This window comes from Columba livia, chromosome 12, assembly GCF_036013475.1.
Source record: "Columba livia isolate bColLiv1 breed racing homer chromosome 12, bColLiv1.pat.W.v2, whole genome shotgun sequence".
Taxonomy (NCBI): domain Eukaryota; kingdom Metazoa; phylum Chordata; class Aves; order Columbiformes; family Columbidae; genus Columba; species Columba livia.
This window is the reverse complement of record NC_088613.1, coordinates 11,019,747-11,045,997: the sequence shown is the minus strand read 5'-3', so window position 1 is coordinate 11,045,997 and position 26,251 is coordinate 11,019,747. Positions and strand designations below refer to the sequence as shown.

The 26,251-nt window shown below is 37.9% G+C and overlaps 1 protein-coding gene and 1 long non-coding RNA gene across 4 annotated transcripts in view; one reads left to right on the top strand and one right to left on the bottom strand.

Moving 5' to 3' along the window:
- DACH2 (dachshund family transcription factor 2) overlaps nucleotides 1-10,515 on the bottom strand; it is a 252,170-nt gene extending 241,655 nt beyond the window's left edge. Inside the window, exon 1 of one of the 3 annotated variants that reach the window (XM_065077857.1) lies at nucleotides 9,888-10,515. In XM_065077857.1, coding sequence (XP_064933929.1) covers nucleotides 9,888-10,381 — 494 coding nt within the window. In that variant the 5' untranslated portion in view covers nucleotides 10,382-10,515. The remainder of the gene's footprint in view (nucleotides 1-9,887) is intronic. The other 2 variants (XM_065077858.1, XM_005512245.4) reach the window with 2 other exon arrangements.
- A 116-nt stretch (nucleotides 10,516-10,631) lies between these two features.
- LOC135580714 (uncharacterized) lies at nucleotides 10,632-19,236 on the top strand. Its single transcript, XR_010475682.1, has 4 exons — nucleotides 10,632-10,900; nucleotides 11,264-11,406; nucleotides 16,449-16,539; nucleotides 18,076-19,236. It is a non-coding gene; the product is annotated as an uncharacterized LOC135580714 (long non-coding RNA).
- The last annotated feature ends 7,015 nt before the right edge of the window (nucleotides 19,237-26,251 follow it).

Sequence of the window (26,251 nt, the reverse complement as noted above, 5' to 3'; positions counted from 1 at the left end):
TAACTGGCAGCATTTTACTGCCTTGCTCTGTTTGGCTTTTTGTTGCTGTTTTGGTTTCAGTTGGGATCTTTTGGGTTTTTTTGTTTGGTTTGTCAGTGTTTGTTTGTTTGGGTTTGCTTTGGTATTTGTTTGGTCGTTGTTCATTTTTCTACGTGTATTTTAAGTCCCATTGGAAAGACCTGACATTTTTTCCTACTTCTATTTTTCAGTATTATCTCAGCATCTTTTTAGAAAATTGCCCTCTGCCAGCACACAACAATATTTAAAAGCACAAAGGACAAGAAGAGGTGGCTCCAGGGACCTGCAGCAGTGAACTGAGGTGCCTTCATCAACTTTGCAAAAAACAACAGGGATATAATTTCACAGACTCCGGGCATTTTCTGATCAACTGTTACAAAAACAGTCCATTTGCTATCACACAAAACTTGTACTAGGCAAAAGCAACTGTTAGATGTGTAAGAAAAAACATAATGCATAATATCTTGAATATACTGATTAGAAGTTCTAAATGAAACTCAAAATATTTTTTCTTTAAACTAGCTTGGATCTTCTTAATTAGCAATTCTTAAATTACTGTAACATGCAAGTAACTAAATCCCCCTACTGGCACAATGTCTGTGCTAAGGGCTTTCTCATAGCCCTTTTTTTTTTTTTAATTACAAATATAGAAATATTACTTGATTTGGAACTCCAGTGCGAAATACTTTTGATTAACTTTGAAAATAAAGTGTTCTGTTTTAATTCCTGTGTCCATACATGTTTGGAAACAGGAGAGAAAAATTACTTGATGTTCTGTTGACTGAAAGCACCACAAGGGCATCCCAAGCTAAAATTTGTCTTGCCACAGACTGGACAGAAATAAAACTACATTCTGAGAATGTTACTTATTATATGGCTATGAGAAGTCTCAAAAAAATTAGAGACTTGTAGTAAATACACCAAGACAGTTCATATAGCCATATAAGTTAATTTAGGAAATTGAGTTTGTGTCTATAGCAAACGCAATTTAAACCAAATTTCTTGAACATTCCAAAGCCTTTCTCTTTGTAAATATGTTGACAAAATTTTCCAAAAATCAAAGTTGGTTTCCATGGTTTGGAAGAGAGGCTTTGGAATAATCAAGAAATTCAGATTAAATTGCATTATGTGTGTGAATATATATCAATCAATATGTGTGTGTATATTATATATTAATTACATAAATCTAATATTAAATCTAACTTCCAGTTTTATTTAAAGGGTAGCTGAAATGTGTTGTCTGCTATAATACAGAAACTGTGATCACAGGAGTGTATGGCTGGGAACGGCAGCAAGGAAGACTAATAACAGTGAGTGCAGAACAATGTCGAAAAATAGTATCAAGATTCTTTCAACCAAAAATCAGAGCTACTGCTGTTCAAAATGCTATTGGGACTTCAAGGGGTTCATCCTACCAGAGGAAAACAAACAAAAAAAAAGTGTAGAGGTGGCATTCAAGAGAGTAAAGACAACCTTGTGGTATGAAGAACGTTTCTGCTTCGTAGCACAGGAAACCCTTAAGTCTTAACAAGCTGGTGAGATGTATCAGGTTGAGTCCTGAATAGGACAACTGAAAGGAAAGTGCACTGACGATGCAAAACATTGTATATTTCAGTACATTCCAGTCATAAACAAACTAGACTGTACATGCTTTTAGACCATATACAGTAGATAACATCTTGATTCTAAAAATATACTTTTCACTCAAAGCCCATAAAGTAATTATTCCTTTTTTTTCTCCTATTTAACTATAAGGTATTCAAGCAAAATAATCTATTTCATAGAAGAAGCTCAATCACACACACACAAAAAAAAAATCCAAAATCATTACAGGAGATAATCCCAAAGTTCTATGTCTATCCTACACTCTGTATGTCATACACAACTACAGCTACTGTTGAGGGCAAGTGAACTGGTGAGCTGAAGTGGGAAAATATTTCAAAATACTTCAGATTTTCACCTGATTTACTGATACGATACATGCCAGAAGCTACCTAGCTCAAGAAGGACAGAAAACTAGCAAGAATTGCTGGGAAAAATTTGAAGGAATATATATGAAGGGTCTTTTCAATGCTTGTATTCCTGTTGTATATAATAAAACACATTTCATTTCAAAACTTTGCTATGTGCCAAATCCTTAACTAATACTGTCACTAGAAACCTTCAATTAATGACAATATTAATGGAGCTTTATGTAACATAGATAATAAAACACATGCATAAAATAGCTATATACCTCAAGTTTTACACATTACTAGTAAAAAGTCCATTAATGAAGAACAATCCAATAAAAACACTGTTTGTGATAGCATTACCATACTTTTTAGTATAAGTAAAAATAGTCTCTCTCCTACATAACTACTAAATGCTTCAGGTTCTAACATACTGCTGCAAGCTATAATGGTTATAACTGTTAATCCAATACACCTTTTATACAAACCCATAAACACACAAGTGGAAAAATAGCACAGATGTTCATCTCTAATGCAATTTCCATTCAATTTCCTAAGTGCAGTCCCTGTGTGCAAACTAGCTTAACGTTATGTTTAGCTTGCAAATTCTTTTAATAAATAATGAATGCAATAAAACTGGTAGATCAATGGCAAGCTGAGAAATCATAAAAAAAGCCTTTTGTGCTCATGCTGTTGCCAATTTCAAACTTTAATCCAGCAACAGATCGATACTACTTTTTCTTTTTAACCCATCACATAAATAGCAGACAGACTAGATGTAGGTTAAATGCTGTTACCAGATATCAATTTCCAGAAACTTGATACGATCACACACAATTGCAATCGAACATTTTATACCTTAACATACACACAACAATACACACTGCTAAACATCACACTTTAAGCCACTGTACAATAATAAAGCAAGCACTATTTATTTGGTTTGGTTCTGATTTTTTGGGAACTGGTATTTGAGTCAAGAAAGGCTCTGATACAATATATTTTAATGAGCAAAATGGGCTTAGCAGGTCAAGATGTACTGACAAGGAAATATGATCTCCCCACACTTGCTGGTGACAATAAACTTTATACCCATACACAAAACAACAATGTAGATGTGCCAGCAAAAAGAAAGGAAAACAAACAAATTTATGTTTTACAGGATTTGGATATTGGAACCTTCTGGGCAGGTATCAAAGCACATTTGTTAATGGGTATCAGTGTTTCTTACAGGTCGTAGAACAGGAGGAGAGGGGAAACCCTATTACTAAGTCACTTTGGATAACCATGTTTTACCAAGAGGGAACAAAGATCAAAAGCATGTAGCCCCAGGGGACAGTTCTAATATCACGCAGGATAAATCTAAATCACTAAGAATCATTACTGACTAATGTACTTGTGCTTGGTAATGCACATTTAATCGTAACATATAAAAATCTTGCCTTAGCTTACACCAAAGGAACATGTCACCAACGGCAATAACTCTAAAGTATCCTCATTATGTTTCTTTTTGCCTTTAGTATAGTTTACGTAAATAATCATTAAAATGCTGAGTTTCCATACACTTAAAGGGTTTTATTACACTGATAATGACATGAAGAACTTGTAAAAGAAACTAGATGGGAACTTTCTAGGTATATTAAAGTAAGGAGTTGGATCATTTTGTTCGTAACTTCAGAAAATCCAAAATGACTGCTTCTGGAACAGGCACAGAAAAGATTAAAGATCCTACATTCAGCAAGAACAAGATCAGACCCAAATATGTAATGTCTGTTTGAAAATACCATAAATGTGTAAGTCTTTCAAATGAAGGTTTTAAGCAAATATGTCCCATCTCTAGCAGGAAGGGCTCAGATGTTAGAAATATTTATAAGTTATTTGTCCTTGTTCTGGCAAACTTCCACTGGCATGAAAAGGAGGTTCACCTCAGCAAAGGCAAAACAGGCACTTTATTGCCCAGATTTCAACACCTTTTTAATATTGATACTGACAAACAGCTCTTACAGGATGTGAATTCCAGCCTGTAAGCAATAGCATAAAGAAGATACAATTCTTCAAAACATCTCAGAAAGCTCATTTTAAACATACTCTGCAAAATTCCAAGGTAGGTAGATAGTAGTTTCTCGGTCTAAGGCCACTGCCATACAACAAAACATGATTTTCTAATTCAGTGATTTTTGCTGTGCTCCTCAGTTCTATCCAAGCTGTTTTTCACCTGCCTTTAAAACAAATGCAGAAACACAAACAGAGCCTGCGTGTCCAACCATAGCCCCACTGTGAGAATAATTTCCCATCTACAGAGCTGGTCACTTCTGGAGGCTAAGTATAATGCTATTGCCACACATTGATGTATTGGTGAAAGAAAGGCAAATAACAATGCTAAAGCTTAAACTCATTGGAATAAACTGTGAATTTCTATTACTTATATTGTTTCCTTTATTAAATTGGAACTACTGGAGCAAGAATACCAAGAATGCCAAAAGAAATCTAGATCTGTTACAGCCAGTTTCTCCAATTTATTGCCTTAATGACAAGTAGTCAAAGTTCTGTTTGAGGGAGAGATTAGGAAAAGGAACATTTGCAATAATTTTTAACATTAAAATAAAGTGTCATAGAGAAAGAGATCAAGTTTAACAAAATGATTGAAGCAAATCACAAAATACTATTTTATCTTCTAAAGAAAAACAAGGAAGACCACAAGTGATTTAATAAACACTGCGGAATAAAAGCCAATAAAAACTGTGCGTAGCCTGCTTGGGAAATAGATCTTCATTATTCATGGCAGAGCACTCTACACTTTGTACAATCTTTTAAAACCATTCCACAAAGACACATTCCAGCCTCTTTTATGATGTGCGTTCCACAGGTTCTGCTCCAAGATAATGGATACCAGATTATTCACATCAGAAATTAACGGTGATCAACAACTTTTCTAACATACCTGGCTCTAAGTGGTAAGTAACAACAGAAACATTAAAAACATGTTTTCCTATTTTCAATCTAACATATGTTGAATCCAGACACACCTAACTTTAAAATAACATAATAAAAACTAAATGGAGAAAAAGCCTCACTTCAGTCTGTAATCAATTTGGACACAATGATACTCTATTTATAGCAGCACTTTTAACATGTTCGAGTCTTATATTATTTATTTGGATCATTCCTATTACAATGAAATATTAATGTTCAGAAAGTGGTTACTCTATTAAGGAGCTATGCTATGTTTAGATTTTAATATTGATCTCCACTATTTTGGAATAATTAATCATTCTGTATGAAACTGTATTTGTCTGACTTTGTGTTATAATAGGATCAGAAGTTTAGCATCTTCCCCACAAGAAAAATGCCACGATTGAATTTATATTTTGACCTATTCCTAAAGGCAATTTAGTTATTTCAACAGAAGGGGGAAAAGGGGATACCGCCACTTTAAAAGCTTCAATCTCTTTGACATTGCTGGCAGTGTATGGGAACATTAATGCATCTGTCATGATAACAAGCTAAGAATAACATCTAGACATCAAACCGAGCAGAGAATCCATCTGAAGTGATTCATTCAGATCTGTCTCATTGATTTATTAAACACAGGGCAACATCTGCAGCCTCACAGAGCCGCTTGGCAAAATTAATGCAAGATCAATTCAAATGGAAAAAAGTGCAAAAGAGATAAATCAAAACACAATTTGCATGCAGTTCCACAATCAGGCTTATTGGGTGCAAATGCTCAATTTCCCTCCCAAAGCAAATGAGTTTAAATGTTGTTTTATCTTTGTAGAATTGTGTGATTTGAAGTGACAGTGAAGAGTTCTGCAGGTTGAAATGGTGAAAAGAAAAAAAGGAGAAGAAATGCTTGCAAAGACCTTTTGAATATGCAACAAGAATATCATTAATACCTAATTGTTTAGCTTTTTTGTCTTTGCTACAAAAACACAGTTATTTTTCAGTTGTAGAAGTCTCAGTAGAAAATTACATATGTATTATGCATATACACATGCAGGAAACATACAAATACTCCATTTTGGAGGAAAAGCATGTTACACTTCAAATGGGGAGCTCTATTGCCATGAAAAAAAGGGAATTTTAATCAAGGCTTCTCCAGATTAGATATGCTTCTGATGAAAATATTCAAGTGTTTCAGTACTTTTGAACAAGCACAGACTTTCAAGATGTCCAAAAAAGAAAGAGGGATTTTTCCAAAAGTATAATTAATCTGCTCAGAAAGTGGAAAAATTCCTTTCTGCATCTCTAGCAGAATCCACTCTGCTAGTGACCTCTCTCGAGAATGTTTTGAGTCTCCTCTCCAAGGAAGAAAAGGAAATGAAGAAACTGTTCATTGTTTTCATTTTAACATGCTATGACCTCCAAAATTCACAAGTTTGGCCCACTGAATGCATACTAAGTATTTACAGTCAAAGAAGTTTATATAATTAGATGTCCACATTAAAATCAATATACAAGGAAGCTCTGTGCAGTGCTACATGACTGGATTGCTTTAATTATAATCTTGACATCATTCTCCTAATAAAAGACAGAGTATTGCTGACTATGGGGTAGCTTTTAATAGACAACATGACTAGACCCTCATTATCTCATAAAATAAAATGTCTGCATTTACTGCTTAAATTCATTTATGAAGCCTTTTATTGTTTGTGAATAGCCAAAGTAATACAAAATATTAGCCTAACTGGATACTTTAAAACACAAAAAAGCCATGTAATGAAACGCTGTTTTGTGGGAAGTATTCTTACTCTTCACTGAATAATCCAGACCAACACCATGCTTTTCCAGCAGCCAACAGCATCCAAACACAGAAACCCTGTAGAATAGGTTATGATCATACTCAAATAGTTCTGATTTTAAGGACTGATATATTTATCATCATGGAAGTGCTCTCACTACAGTTTTAAATTTCATTTTAAAATAAAACCTCATTATCACTTTCTACTTTAAGCAAGCATTATACTTTACTACTAAAATTAAGCATGTGCCCATAATTTAAGTATCTTCTAACAATGACGGCTTACAACAGAGTTAGCAACATATTGTTTACACATGAATGAAAATTATACATGCACTGTCCAAAAAAATACAAAGGTCAAAGATGCTAGACATAGGTAACTAGTATTACATACACAGAATATAAATGTACACAAAACTTTCACTTACAAGTATATGTCTCTGCAGCTCTTATGAGCTCTGTAGACAAGGTCGACTAAAAAATGCAACAGAGTATGCAGAAGTAGAATTTTTCTTTTTTATATATATAATTGATGGTTCACATCCCAATTAAAAAACAATTAAAAGTGTAAACTAGCACAGGAGATGTTGACTTTTACAAGTCATTTAATATTGAAAACAATAAGAATTTCTTATTGCTTTTTCTGGCAGCTCTTGAGATTAATGCAATATTTCTACAGTATTCAAACACACATACAAATCTCCATGAATTAAAAAAATACATATTACAAAAGCAACACAAAATATTCTGAGTTGAAAGTAATGCTTGAGCCATGCTGTGGAATAACACACAAAGCTTCTAAAAGACCACATTTTTTCACAACTTTCCTTCCCAGGTACAGAACCTATATATTACATGTAGAGCTGTGACAGTTCTACTGTGCTGTATTTGTTTGATACCATGCACTTGCAGTGCTTCCCAAGTCACTTCACAACAAACAAAAATTAGATCACTCGTGTATTTAGCTATTTTTATCCAATATTATGTCCCATTAAGTATGGGCTGTCCAAGAAAAAAAAAAAAAAATGAAATAAGATACTAAGCATTCAAATAGCATGATGGAACACAATTAACATTCTTAAGTTACAATACTTGAGAAAAGTTTCCTATGTGCTGATAACACTTATGATGCATTACACCCGAAACCATGGATGCAAAATACATTGGTATCAGTAGGTTATTCAAACCAGTACCAATTTAAAGAGATATAAACAAAGGTTGAGCTGTGTTTCAATAAATGAGAAACATTTTGGGAAAGGTAAAGGGATCTGCTGTTCCTGAACAAGCTAAAATATATAGCGTTTTCATAAATGGGCAGGGAGAGCTTGCGCTTACACACGTGTTGAATGCACTTTCCGAGTTGAGAGCTCCGGCTCCATTCAAACCTGTTTCTGCCCTACGAGAACCCCCTCAGCAGTGCTCTTGCCATCGCTTCAGTCTTTGACCCGCTCTTCGTTCCAGCGCCCGCTCCTTTCAGACCCTCTCAGAGCATCTCTCGGCTTCTCACCCTCAGCTCTACCAGCCTCCCTTCTCAGCTGTTCCTCGCACTACTGACTCCCTCATTCTACCACAGCCTTAAGTCTTCATCAGAGGAAAAAAAGTCATAAAATACAAGTTTTAAATATTTAACACCTCAGCATTTCTTCATCTTAAATCATTGGTTGTAAGAGAGCAGAAATCATCAGCTTGCATCTAAAGACTGTATCATCAAATCAGATCCCGGATTTCCCCAAAGAAAAACTTTGGCACGGTCACAGAAATAAAGACATATTTCTTTAACAGTCAACCTGCATGCTAGTTGAGTTTCAGAAACATTTCAGGGAGTCGTTTACATATTAAATATGTCTCTTAGTAATCTTATATTGATTTTATTTAAATACATTAGTCTCAAACCTTATTTATAACACCATCATCTTAGTAAGGCAGTAGTTGGGATGTCACAGAGGTGCACGACATTGAAATAAACAGGCAGCGGGAGAAGGTGTTACAGAAACAGAACACAAGCAACAGCACATACTTCAAATAAACATATCCAGGAATTGAGTGCAAGCATGTCTAAAATGTCACCTTTAACATAAAATAATGTGAAACAAAACAAATACTGCTATTCAAGAATGGATGTCCGGCCTGCTCCTGCTTAGGCTCACCGCAGCGAGAACAGGATCAGGCCCCTAATTAGCGTGTACTTAACGTGCTAAGAAAAAGAAAAACAAAAACAAAAAACCACTATCCTACACATTCAGTCCTAACCAGCTGGAAAGAGTGGCACAAAAAGCAAAGTTACTAAATACGTGCATGCTGGAAGTCAGACCTCACACTCCAAGCGCTCAGAAACCACCACTGCACAGAAAGTTTCCTGCCAGGCAGGAGCAGGAGCGACTGAACCACGGACGTTCCTGAGGAGCTATCGCACGAACTGCTGAACTCGGACATGTCACCTCCGAGAACCCTGCCCTCCATCCTACCCCACTCCACTATGTATTCCTATGAAGCCCCGAGAGGGTTTTTGTGGTTATTAGATCATTATCATTTCTAAAGGCAGCAGCTACGAGGTCACCAGCCAGGATTACCGCCCCACGGACGAAGGACCCAGCAGGGATCTCCCATTAATACAACCCGCTCCGGGCTCAGCGATTTAAGCACGACAGGGCAGGGGCTGCGGCCGCCCCAGCCCGCTCCGCTGCCCGACGCGCGATCGCTCCGGAGCGACACCGAGCAACAGTTTGCCGGAGCCACCGGCCTCCCCGGGAGCTGCCGCCGCGCCGCAGCCTGCGCTGCGCCTCTGGGGAGCGAGGGAGCCTGAGTAGAACGGAAAGTTTCAGAGGAAAAAAATACGGGAGTAAAGTCTGGTTTCTTTTTTTTTTAAGAAGTGTATGCGGGAACTATCCGCTTTCCCTGCTAGGGGGAAAACTTTGCAGAGTGGGGCACGGAACGGTCCCGCTGCCCGGCGGTCCCGGCCGGCCCGGGGGCCGGAGGAACCCCAGCAAGTTTCCGTGTGGGCACCGCCGCGGTGCTCACCTCCCCCACACCCCGGGCAGCCCGGGGCTCCCCTCCCGGCCCCTGACGCCGCAGGGAGAACGGAGGGGCCGGGACCCGCCGCCCCCCACCGCGGGCACGGCTCCCCGCGGGCCGCCGGCCCCCAGCGGCCGGAGGACGAGCAAAGTTTTGCGGCTCACCTCGCGTTGGTGCAGTCGTTGTACAAAGTTTCGAAGTCCTTCCTGGTGATGAGCTTGCAGCGGTTGACGCCGGGCTGGATGGCCCCCAGCCCCCGCAGGATGCGGACCTGCTCCACCGTGCACACCACGGGCGATATATCCAGCCGCTTCAGCTTGGTGTAGACCGTGTGCAGCCCTCCCACCAGGTGCTTGAGGAAGAGATCAAAGACCTGCGGCAGGCAGATCAGCTCCTGCCCCTCCACGAGGAACGAGGCCACCTTCACCCCGTGCAGGTCGACCATCTTACACTCGTTGCCGCCGCCGCCGCCGCCACCGCCACCGCCCGCGCCGGCCCCACCGCTGCCAGCGGAGAGAAAACTGTTGACGAGGCTGTTGGTGAGGCGCGGGGACTCCGCGGGGCTGGAGTACAGCGGGTCCGCCCGGAACAAGCCCGCCGAGCCTCCCGCGCCGCCGCTGGAAGTTGCGGCGATAACGGGCGGCGCGGAGACAGCCATGGCCGGCCCGGCTGCCGCCGCTCGCCTCAGCCCCGCGCCCCGCGCGCGCACTCCCCTCGCGCTCTTTGCGGTACTACTAAAAACAGCGCCGCGCGCCCGCCCTCCCACACGCAGCGGCCGCCGCCAGCCGCGCGCCCAGACCCCTCCCCAGCGCCGCCGGGGGGGTGAGGAAGAGTGACAGCGCCCTCCAGCCAATGCGCCCCGCCCGCCTCAAGCGCGGCCTCGGCGAGTGGCTGCCGGGCGGCGGGGCGGGGCAGCGCCAGTCGCAGCACCTGGGCCGCGGGGCCGGTGTGAGGGTGCTGGGGAGTGGGAAGCGGCGTCGCGGACGTGCGGGTGTGTGAGGGGACCCCGCCCGGTTCGCGCTTCTCCCGGCTCCCGAAAACTCCGTCTGGGCGCCGCGGGGTGGGAAAGTTTCGGTGGGCTGCCCCTGGACCGTGAGGGGATCCTGCGAGCGCGACCCGGCCGCTCTGAGAGAGAGGAGGACGAGGGTGGGTCCCGCTCGCCGTCCCCCTTTCCCAGGTAGTTTCAGCGGTCGTTGCGCTCTGGTACATTCCTGATCGTTAACACCTGTGTGCTGCCACAGCTGAAAGAAATCGGGAGAGGCAGGGAGAGAGAGCAGCAGCGCAGGTCTCCGTTAGGCAAATAATAAATCCGACTTTTCACTTAGTGAGAGATCAACGCGGTTTGGTGACACTTTCCTGTGATTAGATGGCAGGGCAGTGGTGATACCGCAGGGGATTCAGGTCTAAAGCCAACGAAGGAGTGTTCGCGGGCGGGACGGGCGAGCTGTGAGCGGGCATAGGGGCAAAGTCCGTCCTCGGGAGGTCTTGGTGTCGTGGCTTTGTGTTGCCAGATTCGAGTAAGACGTCAATTGTGTTTTAGATACAATGGCATCGGTCCTCTCCGCACGCCTGACTGTAAAGCAGCCTCCAGAAGCACAACGTGGTATCTCATTCAGTTGCGTAAAAGTAAAAGCTCTGCAGTCCTGGGAACCAGGCAGGTCTTGCCTCCTTCACCTGAGCCAGGTCAGTTGATGCAAGAACCACCAAGCTTTGTGCACCTCTTCTCCCTAAACAAGTTGACCTGAAAGGTGGTCAGACAGATTTCCTATAAAGGAGTTGAGTCTAACAGATACACACCCAGCAGCTGCCAGGACACACTCGCTAGATGGGTTATTTGCTTCTTTTCCCAGTGTACTTACATTACACCTTTGTCCAGCCTCTTCCCCTTCTTGCCTTGTATCAACATTCCTCTTTCCTGTTTGTTTCTACTTTTTTTCAGCTTTTTATCTTTCCTTCTTTCCTAGTCCTTTAACTTCTTCCCTCCCCCCCCATTTTTTTCAGTTTCCTCCTAAAGCATTCAGTAAACAAAGCAAGCAGAAAAGTACAAACAAAACTTTTCAAATGTTTACAAAACAAGCAATGCCAACAGAGCATTTCAACAATTTCCGTGACAGCACTGCTTGTGTGTGCCATCTCCTTCCTTTTGTTAAGCTTGCTTATTTAGACACCCTTTCTGCAAAGTTTAATATTTTTGCATTGTGAGTAATCCAGTTTGAGATGGGAGGAGATGACTGTGTGCTAACTAAATTGCTGTATTTGTTAACTTAAATGATCTAAATTACACTCTGGAGGAACCTCACTTTTTCTCCATTGATTATATGGATATTCTAACAAGGCCAGTCACTTGTTTTAGGCCCCTAGCCTAGCTGCCTAAAACTAAGGCAGAATTTTCACGTAACCTGAGTTTAAACAAATACCTTTCAATGAGAATACTCGTATTTCCTAAACTTGTTTATGCATGTCTCTAGAATCAGAACCTATGTTTGGAAGTACTGTGGGGCAGGGGCTATTCACTTCAGCAAAGTTTTTAGTGCAGTTGAGCCCTGAACTCATCTGAGATTTTTCATACTGGAAATTATAGAAATAACAAGTAACTGACTTCAAATAGAAACTTTTGTGGGTTAATTTACTGGACATAATTGCTATTGGGAGATTTAATAAATCAGATTTAAACATTTCTCATTGGCTTTGCCCTTTTAAAGACTTATTTTTTTGGTTTGAGATTAATGTGACAATCAAATGCCACTGTGAGAATTCTTTTTCCTTTTTGACTTTAATGTCTTCCATAAGCTAAATATATTTCTAAATAAGACTGAATTTTTGCAAGGCCGGAGGAAGCCTTGCGCATCAACACCGAGCAAGCTGGAGTGGCATGAAGCAATATAAAATCATAAAGGCTGTAGTAAAAACAGTACCCTTGAGAGGTGACTATCCATGGAGAGAAGAACTGCTCTAAAACTAAGAAAATGCTCAAGGTTTGAGAATTAATACCAGGCAGCTGTCCAGTTCAACTAAGCATATACAACTCAACTATATCAATGAATATTATTATATCTCTGTAATTTTATTAAAGGCAAGGCAAAGTTACTAAAGCCTAACAATCATACAGTAATATCTTGTCACTTATGAAGTATCCAGATGGTTTATTTGAATGGAGTCCAGCAGTATGTAATTCGAATGTGTACAAACTAGTAAGGCTCCCTATAGCCCAAATGAGTATTTTAGAATATTTATTTAAAATTAGAGTTTAAATATTTTTGTTTATTTCAGACTGGTATGCAAAATACTCTGTTTTCTTAACACTGACAGCTATAGAAATATTGGTATATTGCATATTAGTTGTATATAAAAGTCAGCTGTCTTTGTATGGCAAAATGTCAAGCAAAGGTTGTTCTATTTGTTTTTGTTTTTATCATCGTTACATATGCCCCATTGGAGTGAAATGTGAAAGAGCTCTTTTCTGACACAGGAGAAGAGAGGAAAGCCCCAGTCATTCCAGACAGGGCCAGTCAACAGCTTTCTGGGAATTACTTATTGCCAGCTGGCATAAATGTGGCTACTGGCTTACAGGGATCCTATAGAGAAAATGATGGGTGACACAACTGACTAGGAGGAGACAATGATAAAAAATGACATCTTTTAAAGTGAAACAGTAGGGAATTAATTAGGAATAATAATAATTTTGTTTCTGGAAGACTGGACAGCTCAATAGTGATATTTGTGTTTTATCTCCGTCTACTTTAGCCAAGCATACATGACGCAGGTCATTAAAATAAGGAATTCCATAGATATTGAGATGTAAAGATTCCCAGTGGATTTTTTTTTCAGTATAGCCTTGATATAGGTATGTCCAGTGTGAATAGATTATAGGAGAAAATGCTAATTTTTATTCACTAAAATACATCTGAGCGATATATGTGAACATAGACTTATGAGGGTCAAAGGTAATGGTGAGCCCAATATGAGGGATGAAAAAATAACTGAAACATGCATTAACAATGCACCCTAGTCATAACAAAATGAAACACCATTTTTGCTGAATTCCAGTCTGGCTGGCATCCTAGTGACAATGATATTCTCCTAGTCCTTAACAAAAAAATTAAATCAGGACTGATTTAAAGCTGTTAACTTACCCTAGTCATCTTTGAGTTTATATCATGAGCATGCAAACCACTGATATTGCTAATTCCGAGTAAAATCTTGAAAAGGAAGAAAAACACATTATTAATTTTTGCTAGTTTAGTGTTTAATACCTTGGTTTACTTAGGAAAGAGTAACCATGATGATATTAACTGTAGGCCACTGATGTGACAAAATGAAGAAACTGAAATTAGTATGTCATTCTTATTACCGACATTTTTCTAAGCACACTAGTACTTGACACTTGTATTCAATTTATTTCTGACATTTCAGTAGAGTTTTTTTGGAACTGTGGATTAAAACTTCCCACTTAAACATCAAGGATTTTAAATAAAACTGATGAAGCTAAATGTCTAAGTATCAATAGAAAAATGATACCTTCTCTTATGTAATTAAATGTATTGTATTAATGTGTGCATAACACAGAATCAATAAATAATGAATTACCACTGATTGTAATTGAATGTTTTCATAATTTTATTGTCAGCCATGATAAATAATCAGTACATTTATACTGCATTAAATTAATTAGTGTGTCATTTCTATTACATACATCAGCAGTGAAGTAATGCAGTGACATCTGTTTCTAATGTTTTAAAGATGTGGTATTCCTTATTAAGTAAAAGGAAGAGTTATTAGAGGTATTTCCTGTGATTGGCAGTTATACTGGTACAGTCAGAGATCAAATAAAGGAACTTGCTCTCCTGGCAAATACTGCGTTTCAGCCCCTAATGGCAGTAAGTAACTATGACTGGAGTGAATTTTGCTTCTTCAGGTTTTCAGAAAATCCTACCCACCTTTCTAGAGGAAGTAAGAGCAGATCTTCTCTCCCTAGTGCAGTCAGGGAAAATGCAAAATACTCCACACCCTACAAAAGAACCAAGAATCCACATCCGTTTCTTGTATCCGTTTTTCTGCCCCAGTCCTCTGCATAGACAAAGGGATTCCCCTGCTAGGTGCTCATTAAAAGTTGCAGATTAAGTCTTTTTTGGTTGTGGTGTTCTTATGTGGAAGTATCTGGACTATTGGATCTGTAATCTTTGCTTGGAAATCATACTAATTTGGAATATGTCAGCACTTGAATACTACTCATACTGATGTACATTGTTTGCAAAGAAATAGGAAATTGAGTAGATGTTGCAAACATGAGAATTGAAAAGTGAGAGAGTGCAATAGGAGGAGTAGAATAAGTGGAAGGGAATGTATAGAAAATGTGAATCAAAGTGTGCCAGAAAGAGAGTTATTTTTGAAATTACTCTAGGGATTGTAAATTTGGTGATCATTTGGGAGCAGGATGATGTGAAGTAAAATACCCTGGGCAACAACAATTATGGACCACTATAGAGGTCTGGGATTATTAATTAATACTTTTTTTCCCAAGACACTTATCGACATTCTTAACTTCTCTAGCATTACATCATCTTTAAAAAGAACAATTGGAAAGTCTTATGTTAGGGCTCTTCTTACCAGAGTTCTTCATCCATAAAACAGCTTTTCATTTTAATGTCAATTTTTCATACTGTCAGTGTACATCATCATATTTAAGCAAAATTAAAGCACTTCAGAATTATTTTATTCTTTTCAGTGCAAGTCTTTCAAATTGCTTTCAACCAGTCTCTGACTACCCTTGCACAAATTGCAGAGTGTGCTGTCCGGAACACCCACGTGTGAACAGCACTTTGTCCACCTGGCCTGTTGTGTACGCAGGGAACTGGAGACTTGCTTTGGACCACCTGTCAGGGCAGGAGTGACGGCCAGCTGGCTCCCTGGCGATGGGTGCACGAGTCATACCCTGAGTGCTCTGACATCATGTGCCAGCTCTGTTGAGCCTGCATCAGCAGCCTTCCTTCCCACACAACAGTTGAGTGGGACTTCGAGCCCACTCTTGCGACGGTCCTCAACAGACACAGCCTCTGAGACAAGCTCTCCAGTTCACAAAATCTGCGTTGAGCTCAACAGTTCAGGCTTTACTTGAGGCATGAAGGATTTGGCCTTTTACTGCAGGAACCCGGGAAAATCGATGCGCAAAACCACTCTCTCAAACAAGGTCCCATCTACTTTTCCTATCCATTAAAATTTTACTTGACCGTTGTAACTGAAGAGATGTGCCTTTCAATGCTTAGACACTTGTTTTTTGTCTAAATGATGTGTAAATACCTTTCTACTTAAAGTGAGGAGTACGTTTGTTGTATAAAAATGTGAGTAGTACTATTAAGATTGTTCCAATTAAATATATGAACACAAGATGCAGTTGTTGCTAATGATTCGCTACTTTACTCTGGGGTTTGGTTTTGACTGAGGATAGAGAGCAGTAAAATTGCAAAGCCAGGACCTTTGTATAATAAGGCTGCATTACCTGAGATACAGTCGTAATTGAGGTTCAATATTGTTTGCACCTTTTCTTCCTCAGGAAGAAAAATTACTACTATTAGATGTCTATTGAAGTTAAAACACGCTTTGTAGGATACTACTATGAACACAAGACTTCATACTGAAGTATATTCAGTAAGTCATTATACCTGAATGCTTGTTAATATCCCCAGAGGAACAAGATTAACCTCAGCTCTCACTCTCTATATTTGCAGGTCTGCTAAAGAAAGCAAAAGTTTTCCTGTACTGTCTGTTTGAGCATCTTGGTCCTGATCTGAAGGCACCACCATCTAGTGGGATAAGAAGGTATTTAATTTTTCTTTATATTTTTTGGTATTTTTAAACATGGACATTACATTCTACTTCAAGGAACAATTAAAAAATTATTTTTTTTAATTTAAATGTATGAGGCTCATGGAGACCTTTCATTAATTCTCTGTTTAACTGCAAAACATTTTCCAATTAAAATCTTAAGAGTCATTTCCATGGAAATAGGTTTTCATAAACAGAATTTTATCAATGAGAAAACAATTTATAGCTATCCAGACTCAGCCAGAAGTGTAATTGATTTATTGAATAAATATTTTTAGTATTTTATTGACTCTACTTTGTGGAAATCTAGTTGGCAGAATTATTAATATTGTGAAAGTAATTATCTTGAGCTCATCTTTAAAACCAATATGTATTTTAGCCAGTAAAGATACATAGTTGCAGTTTTCCATACAGCCATTAAATATACAGCACTTGGTTGTAAGTGTACTCTGACCATTAAGTCCCATCAAAAACAAATTTCAAAACGGAATGCACAGCTTTCATTTTACCTTGGCTCTCAGCGTGACCACGTATTGTACTTTGCCTGTACTGATACATGGACTGCTACATGTTCTTATTTGTTTTTCTTTTTATGCACCTAACAATTGGAAAGGATAATAGCTGGGATTTTACATGGGGGAGGGAGAAACACAGGGGTGAACAGTGTGTATTCATTTGTTTGTTGTTTTACCGGAGAATGCAGCTGTTATCCTAAGATGCCTCCTTGTGTTCAGGTCTCATTGATCTTGTTACAGCCTTTCACACATACACAGATAATTGATTTACATAATTCAGGAGTGCATATCCTTTATAAGCATGAGAATAAATATTAAAAATTACCATATTTTAAAATTATATGGATATTTTGATATTTTTAATATCTAAACCGGTAATTAAATAAAAAATATTTAAATACTTCACAACAGATAATATTTTAGCATTCAGAACCTGGGCCTGCTTCTGTTTCCATGGAAGTGAACAGTATTTTAGCCTCAGATACTACTAGACATCTCAATATTTTATTATTTTCAAATTATAAAAATCTTATTGACACAAATTAGCATCAATGGCTATTCTGCATTGTATATCAATTTTATGATACTGTCTTTTAAAATACTACATTTCTTCTGAAAGCTGTATGGTAATATCAATCTATGCTGCCATTTCTTATTGAAATCAATCTGGAGTTTTAAGTAAAAATCAATGGAACTGGTCCAAACTGGCTGAGGTAGTACACACCATTTTGACCCTTTGATCCTTAAACCACAAGCCTGAGGTTAGAGGCATTTCATTTAGAATGCAAATTAAGAAATTTATAAACACTTTCATTTGGAGTAGCGTTTGCAGTTGATAAAGCCAAGGATGTTCTACATCCCACTTCCTTAGAAGAACAAAAATCCTAAAAAAACTCTTTAGAAGACAGTCTAGGACATATAGACACATGAAGGCCAGTAATCTCTTACAACTGCTGACTCATTTCATATAGACTTTGCAAAAGCCTTTCCCTCAGAATTCTCGTCTATTTTTCAGCTCCCAAAGGAGTGAACCTCATCCTGAAGCCTTACTGCCGCTGTTTGCTGGCTCTTGGTCATACTTCTGCACAGCTCTGAAGGAGGTTGAAAGAAAATATAACGAACCTGATGCTTTTTAAAAATAAAACTAACTATTTCATGAAAATAGCTCCAGTATACTCTACAGTTCTTTATAGGAAGTTGAGGAAAAGGCCTCATTGGGGCCCTGTTCTGCTATTTCACCACTGTTAAAGAAGCGTGATCCGGAGAGTCTGAATCCATTGTAGAACTGAGTCTCTCTGAATCTCAGTCAAAGGAATACAGAGTAGGATCAGAATCAAATATATATGAATAGGTTTTGGTTTTAACCTGACCAGTCTTCTGTGTCTCAAAATGATTCTCAGTATGTTCTGTGGGTTTTTGAATGAAGAACAGTCACAAGAAAAAGAACAGTATCTTTCCTCATCTTCTAGAGACATTATTGACTTCATTTTTTTTCCTCTTTCTTATTTCCATGTCAAAGATGATGTGACAAACATTGATAACCTACGAAGAAATATATGGACTTACATAAAACTGGCTTTACATACTTTAGCTTCATTGACTTTTTGATGGAATTATCAGTGACTTGTGGAGGCATAAGGATGATCAGACCACAAGTTAAAAGTACAGGTTGAAACACCTGTGATCATTATTATTTCATGTGTAGCCCTCCTGTAGTTTGAGTTTTTAAAAATTATCCTCACCCATCTTTCTAGTGCAGAAGCCTTTCAGTACCCTGTGAGACCATTGCTGATGTCTTTCATTCATATTGTGATGCTGTGAATTTGGGGGTGTTTTGCACTGAGGAAGACTGTAAAGCAAATAAATTTCTTCAGAGTTTTTCTAGAGAAATGTGTTACCCTTTGATTAAATTATACTCATCACTATTTTAAATATACTATACCAAGATCATCTGTATTTTTGTCACAAAGTCTACAAATATAGAATAGAATGTAGTTTAATATAGACCTTGGAATCTTTTTTTTCTTAAAATGTAAAAGTAGGATATAGTTTTAAATAAAAAAAAAAAAAATGGACTGCGAGTTCTTTTCTATTTTAGGTATTATTTAATCTCCAAGTACGGACATAAGCAAAAGAATGAAAGAAAACTGTTGAGAATTTAAAAAAAAAAATAAAAGCTTTTGCTTAGGAATGATAGAGCAAGAATTAGCTTCAGGCACCAATATTATTTTCTATTTTAATAATTAATGTTGATTGAACGTATTGTTGTCACTTCAGTATATGAAGTAAGCCAGGAATTCTGTGTTTGCCAGATATTTTACATCAAGAGAAACTTACTTGAATCCAGTTACCTTGTAGTGCACTCCTTTTATATACAAAAATATATGTTTAAAATTCATATTCCTGGACATAGTGAGGAAACAGAAGGCTCTCAAAACTTCAAAGTCTGTCTTTTGGCCAGAGGTGTTATGTATCTGTGCTGCAACTCCTCAGTTGTCGGTCTTTCTAGTCACAGGCAGTTCAGGGAAATTCTTACAACAGGTTCTCTCTTACTCAGGCCGTATCTTGGCCAGTGGCATCTCTTGTGTGATTATTTACAGCTCAAAGCATGTTTCTTGGAAGTTGCTGGCGTCTTTCTGTGTAGTGGCATGAACACACTTCTATTCATCCCAAGGAAATAAGAAAGAGACACCGTAATTTAATTTAATGTAGACAAATAAGGCTTCTGCTAGAATCTGTCTTCCCTGTTCCTATTTGGGGAATTCCTTGTCATGCAGGAAATGATCTGAAAACAGACAATCAGGAAACTCTGCCATCGGCAAGGCTGCGAGGAGCAATTGTTCTCACAAGTCACAGTAACCCTGGTCAGAAACAACATTTTAACACTTGGCTTACTGGTCCTTGTGGAAGCGGCTGCCCATAGTAGCCATTAGTGGAAGGCTGAAAAGAATGGGTTTGGAGCTTGGGTTTACTGACTTAAATCTTTCTTCTTCTTCTTCCCCGTAACAGTACTCTCTTGACATTGATGTACTCTTTAGCATTATTTAATATTGCATCCAATTTTGTCGTTGACTTAACAGCCTTTCAAGGCCATCTGAGAAAGATGTGCACAGTACTTAAACAATTGTATAACGGCAGCTTAAATTCCTGATAATAAAGATATATCCACGACTCTACACTTCATGCCATGTGTCAGACAACATACAATAAAATGTTAGCTCTGCAGCTTGCACGCTTTCACAGGGCTAACAATTACGGCGGTGTGATGCAATGGAGAATCAAATTGTTGATCCACTTTGTGCTGGGGAGATAATTTAGTTCAGAAGAGTTTTTTTCTTTTCATGTTAACAGTAGTTTACATTAAAAGTTTAGAGTGAAGGAACCAAATAACATATATTAACACTAAAGTGTCAGTTAGGCAAAACCAAGTCCTGTTTTTCAAAGATGTCAGGTATCAAGAATTCCAGCTATCACACCACATACAATGATTCCTCTGTTGGAATATGCATGCTTTTCATAGAAATTCCAAAGTTATTCAGGGAAATAGGAATTACACAACTTTTATTTTGCTATGCACAGTATGAGGCCTTTGTAGTCCCGATTGCTCATCTCTGGTTTTCTGTGATATAAACTCAGTAAAAAATAAACTGTTTTCACCAACACATTTTGTGAATATGAACTCTTGACAATTGTCAATACTGATAAGTTCACACAATATGGACTTACTAGTAGAATGCACACTTTTTACTGTAGCAAGAATAACATGGAATACATAACTAAATATCAACTCTATCAATATACATAGTATTGAAATATAAATAATTATGTAAATAGAAATACAAAAAATACTGTAGACAGTCTTTAGGAGCACAATGTCTTCATGCAGTTCCAATTTATTAATGGACTTTGGGAATGATACCTTGATGTGAATGCACAACCACTTAAGTTAGCTCACCTCCTAATTTGTATGTAACTATCACTGTTCAATATCCTTTACCTGGTCAAACAGTCCAGACTCATGTAGAGCCTGACTATTCAGAGTGTCCACCTTAAGAACGTTTTGGTGTGCCATCACACAGTATATATGTGTCTGGTTTTCTGTACAATTTGATTATATTTTGTTGGAAAAAAGTACATATGTAATATTTCTAGATTTGACTTCTTTTGAAACATTTTTCCACCTTTTAAAAAGATTACAATAGCTTCCATGAAAAGTTCAGACTGAAAAAAAGCAAATGAAAAACCCCAAGCACTAAAGCACAAAACAGAAAAGAATTGCATTGACATGTGAAATGTGTTAAAATTCTTCTTTGAATCAGTCATTTAGACATACAAAGATAATGATGATGATTATGATGACAATAATTATAATCAACTAAAATTTAAATTCATCCATTTTCTTCTATGCAAATACCAATTATATTTCCTTTCTTTAAAATGAATGTGACCATTTAAAGTAGTTATTCTTGCAAATCTTCCTAATAATCTGCCTCAACATTTACAAAGGCACAGCACTCTTCTGAAGCGGGGGAAGAAATGCTGTCTCTTCTGGCTTGACTGAAGGGTCTATGTAAGGCTCTATATAGAGTTAATATTCATATAGCACCCTCAGAATGTGAGGAGCTGTGGCCTAATCCTCCGTTTTATTTACTTAATCAAACAGAGGAGGCAATGCCACATATAAGGTGCTAAATAGACAGAAAAAAGGGGAGTGAACATCATGTTCCCATTAGTTCAGCTTTGGAGTTCCTGAGTCGTTTTAAGCACATGGCAGAATTAAAGTATAATGGCTCAAAGTCTTCCTCTCTCCCGAGAGAGATGGTTGTAGCTCTAAGAACAGTCCGATGTTGGGGGATAAGGAGAAATTCTGATATTGGAGAAATTACCTTATCAAAGAACTGTATTGTACGTATTGCGTGAATCTATGATTTAAACGTCTGCTAAGACTGACAAACACCAAGCCTAGATCTTAGACTAAAAAAGATCATGCTAAGACTAAAACAAAGAGTCTTCTAATTGGTACGATGCACTATAGTTTGTCACATTCAAATCTAAAATTCTCACCCAGACTACAACCAAATTTGACCTCCTATAGTTTTCTTTTTGTACAGTATCACTAAGAATACACAAACCAGAGAACACCCTATTATTAAGGCAATGGTATTGAAATTCAGGTTTCTGATGCTCTAGTATGCTCAATTGCATTCTCCCTAAAACAGGTTAAAATGCAAACATTTTATAAAAAACATTAAATAATATAGTTGATCCACATAATGTTTATAGTAGGAACATTCTTTTCCTAGCCATATACAATTTAATTAAAATTTAATTAAAGTCCAATGTGGATGTCTTCTTTTCTGCACAAGAAAAGCTAGCATTTAAATGGAGTGTGCTATGTTTGGATTAATGAAAAATAGATGTTAAATCATAAGTGTCCTTTCTGAATTCTCAAAAGCATCACTACATGTAGTGATACAGTTTACAGCTTTTGAAAGAAAAACAAAACCTATTCTCATTTCTATAAGGCAAGCTGAGCATAATCTCATTTAAATATTTTTTTAAATTTCAGTGGACCACTATTGGATTTGAATTCTAAACAGAACATGTTAAATACAAAACCTTATTTAATTGTAATCATGTGAGGGTTAATAAGGAGGTCTTTCCTGTATATGGCTTTAGTAAATGTACTTACTGAAAATAAAAGGTGATCACACATATTCCTCGTTCTTACAAACAAGACTGATGGCTGTAGAAGCTGATGGCTTTCTTTTTTTTCAGTCATGACCCTTTTAATACTAAAATTTCTCCCCAAATCACTCTCCTACAAGTGACAGATATTTTCATATATGGCCTTTCAGAGGGACAACGACTGAGAGGGTCTGGCAGTTCCTCTACTGGCCGTATGTACCCTCAGATAATGTTAATAAGTTTTCACCGCTGCAGCCGTAGAGCCTGAGCTAAACATCTGCTCTTAATGCAGAGCTCCAAGTGGAACACTGACAGATCAAGTGCATTGAGACTGAGGCAAATTCAGCCTCAAACACAGACTTTCTCAAAGTGAAAATAATGTTTGCTTCATCATTTTTTTCTTTTACTCACATAATTTCAAATGTAGTTGTTATGCTTTGTTTCTTTTTTTTTTCTTTTAATTACTGTTAATACTGCTAGCTTGCTTTACCTGGCAAGGAGCTCCTCGCTGTTACTTGCTCCTGACTTTTAGGTGTCTCTTGGACACAGTTTTGTGTTTGAGTCCTTGGTGATAAGTGCGTCTTCACAAGAATCCAAGTTTGCAAGAACTCATTTCATCTGAGGCCTTTATAGTCTTTTGTTTATGGTTTCTCTGGTGAAGTCTGGGTAAAAATACTGCATATGAGACACATCAATTCACTTAGCTTTATGGACTCATTTAAACCCTTTTAATTATATGATAATATTTATGGTGAGTTTCCTAAGGGAGCTTTATCTGTTTCAGAACTTGAAGTCTTGGTTTATCCTCTCTTTTCTTTCAGCCATGTGTCATTTATGATTTTCAAGACTGGAGAATACTACTGTTTAAAAAAATACTACAGAATCTTGCACTTGTCATTCTCCTCAAATAAGGAACTAGAGCCTTCCATTCCATTGTTGGTTGGGGTTTTTTGCTTCATATGCCATATTTTCCATCTCCCAGACCAATTTCTGGTTTTTTCTGTATTTGTATGGGCAAATGTTAAAATACTTGTATGCAGTGAAATGAGAGAACTATCCTGTCTCATGTTTAAAGCAATATGCATTTCACCTTTAATGGTAATTATTGTTTGTTAATCAATCAGAAAAGACCATGATGTAGACACTGAACTTTGCATGGTAAAACTTTTGCTGACTCTAATGAGGTAGGAGAATGTCCTAATGGCAAAAGAATCCATATTCATAAATTGGCAACAAGTCAAAAGAGGTGACTAAAGAAATGCAATATCTAAAAGAACAGCAATATTTCCAGAGAAAAGAGATTACTTTCTTACATAAGCTACAGTCTCCAGATGTGTTGGAAAAAGTACATTTTTCCTAAACCCTGACTGAGAACAAGAGCCTGAAAGCCTCTTACTATGCAATAAAAACTGCTTCAAGTAATATTGTAAATGAAATAAGGCAGTAACTGAATACTGTTAAACACACTCCTTCTTATTTACTAATCTTGATTTATTGCACAACTTCATATAGCAGTCCTATATATCCAATCAGTTTACTTTGTCTCTTGTTTACTGGCAATTTCTGAAATATCATCATTAACCCAGTTGTTTCGATGCTGGAATATAATGGAATTGCTAGGACACAAAGCATTAAATTCTGCTTTGTAACATCCTGTTTTGTAATGGCAATATTTGGTAATTCTTCCAAATTCATTTTGATGTTATTAAGAACAGGTTTTGTTCCAACAATGTCATTTTCAGCAGATGAGACGAAAAAGAAGACATTGGTTATTAAAATAATATTTTTAAATGCCAAGTTTTCACTTAGAATGTGTAATTAAGCTATATAGACATACTTCAATACATATACAAAATGCATATATTCTATGAGAGTTTATAATTTCCTTACTAGCAGAGGAAAGGTTCAACTGTGTATGTCTGAGTATATTAAAGTTCCGTTACTTGCTTTCTCTTACTAATTATCTTGCATTAGTCCGTAGTATTGCTAGATCCCATTTTTGGCTTTGATTTTTGCCCTGACGTGAAGCAGGAGCTGCCTGCTGCCCATTCCTGCCTGTCTGCAGTGTGGCGATTCCACACCTCAACATTACCCTGACATCAGCACAGGGACATACTTCAGGTAATTGACTTTGCCATCTTATTGACCAACCTTGAATTTGGGAGTTCTAATTCTTGGAAGAAGCATCTACATTTTCTGTTACAGGCTGATGACACAATGATGATAAGTTGCGTATTATTTTATTCAATTGAACAGACGAACTGGTAATCCATGTACAGTGTAAACTCCAAAATAAAAGTGTTAGAAAGTTATGTGAAAACTTTTGCCAGAAATACCGCTGTGTCTTTTCAAGAACCCCTTAGATACAGGAAAGAACACACTTCAAGCTACTGGGGAAATGAAGGAAACTTCTGAAAATGAACACATTCCTTTGAAAATTTGCAGCATATAAACCCAAAACATAGTCACAAACTCCTGATTAATTTTTTCTGAACATGTACAAAGAAGTTTTAGTGCTTTGCTTAAATATATTGGCATTATTTCAGTTTCAAAAGTAATTTACACCATTCTGTCTCTATCTCAGTACTCAAAAGAAGTACACTTTTTATCACACAAAAATAAAAGTGCCAGAATGAAAATTAGGAAGGTAAAAGGCTGTTTTACAAACATGCCTAAATGCTAAAAAAATCCCAAACCAAACTGAAACAACAACAGACTATAAAAGAAGATACAGCAATAATAATTCATACTGAATGACATTAGCCACTGATATAGAGCACTGAGAGGAGTCAACCCAAATAAAAAACGGAACTGACCCAATATACTGCATATAATGCACTAATAACATGGGTTTAGGTCAATGTAAATCAAGATACAGTCTGATTCTACTCTCAGTAGTTCTCCAGGTCTCAAATTCTGAAAGTAAGTTTTCACCCACATGTCTCTAAGAGAGAAGCTGTAAAAACTGGAGCATATTAGTCATGTTCATCAGCTATTTTAAGCATTAAAGATTAGCCTGTAGCATAAAAAAATAACTGAACGTTTGGCCTACTGCAGAGACTTATGTCCTTCACCCTGCACATCCGCAGTTCGAGGGAGCTCACAGACAATCCCTATGCTGGGCAGAGCAGCCTGATCTAAGATCTGATCCTGTTTTTTCCTCATCTGTGCTCACTTTGTACAGGAGAATTTTGACTGGGATGGGAGACTTGCAGAATTTATGCAGGGTGTCATTAATTACAGATTGGCGAAACAGAGATCTTGCCTTGCATGCTTACAGAAATGCAGTGAAATGTAATTCTCTCTGCCCATCTCTCTAAACAATCCTATAATTTACTCCCATCTTAGCAATCAAAAGGGCAACTTCAAAATTAGTTTCAGTGCTCCTTAGGTGGAGAATGTGCATTTAATTACTTGAGGTTTTTAAAATATGTTTTCGTTCACCGATCTACCCAGGCCAAGATTACTGTATCAAAGGCCCATTCACGCCATCCCTGGGAATT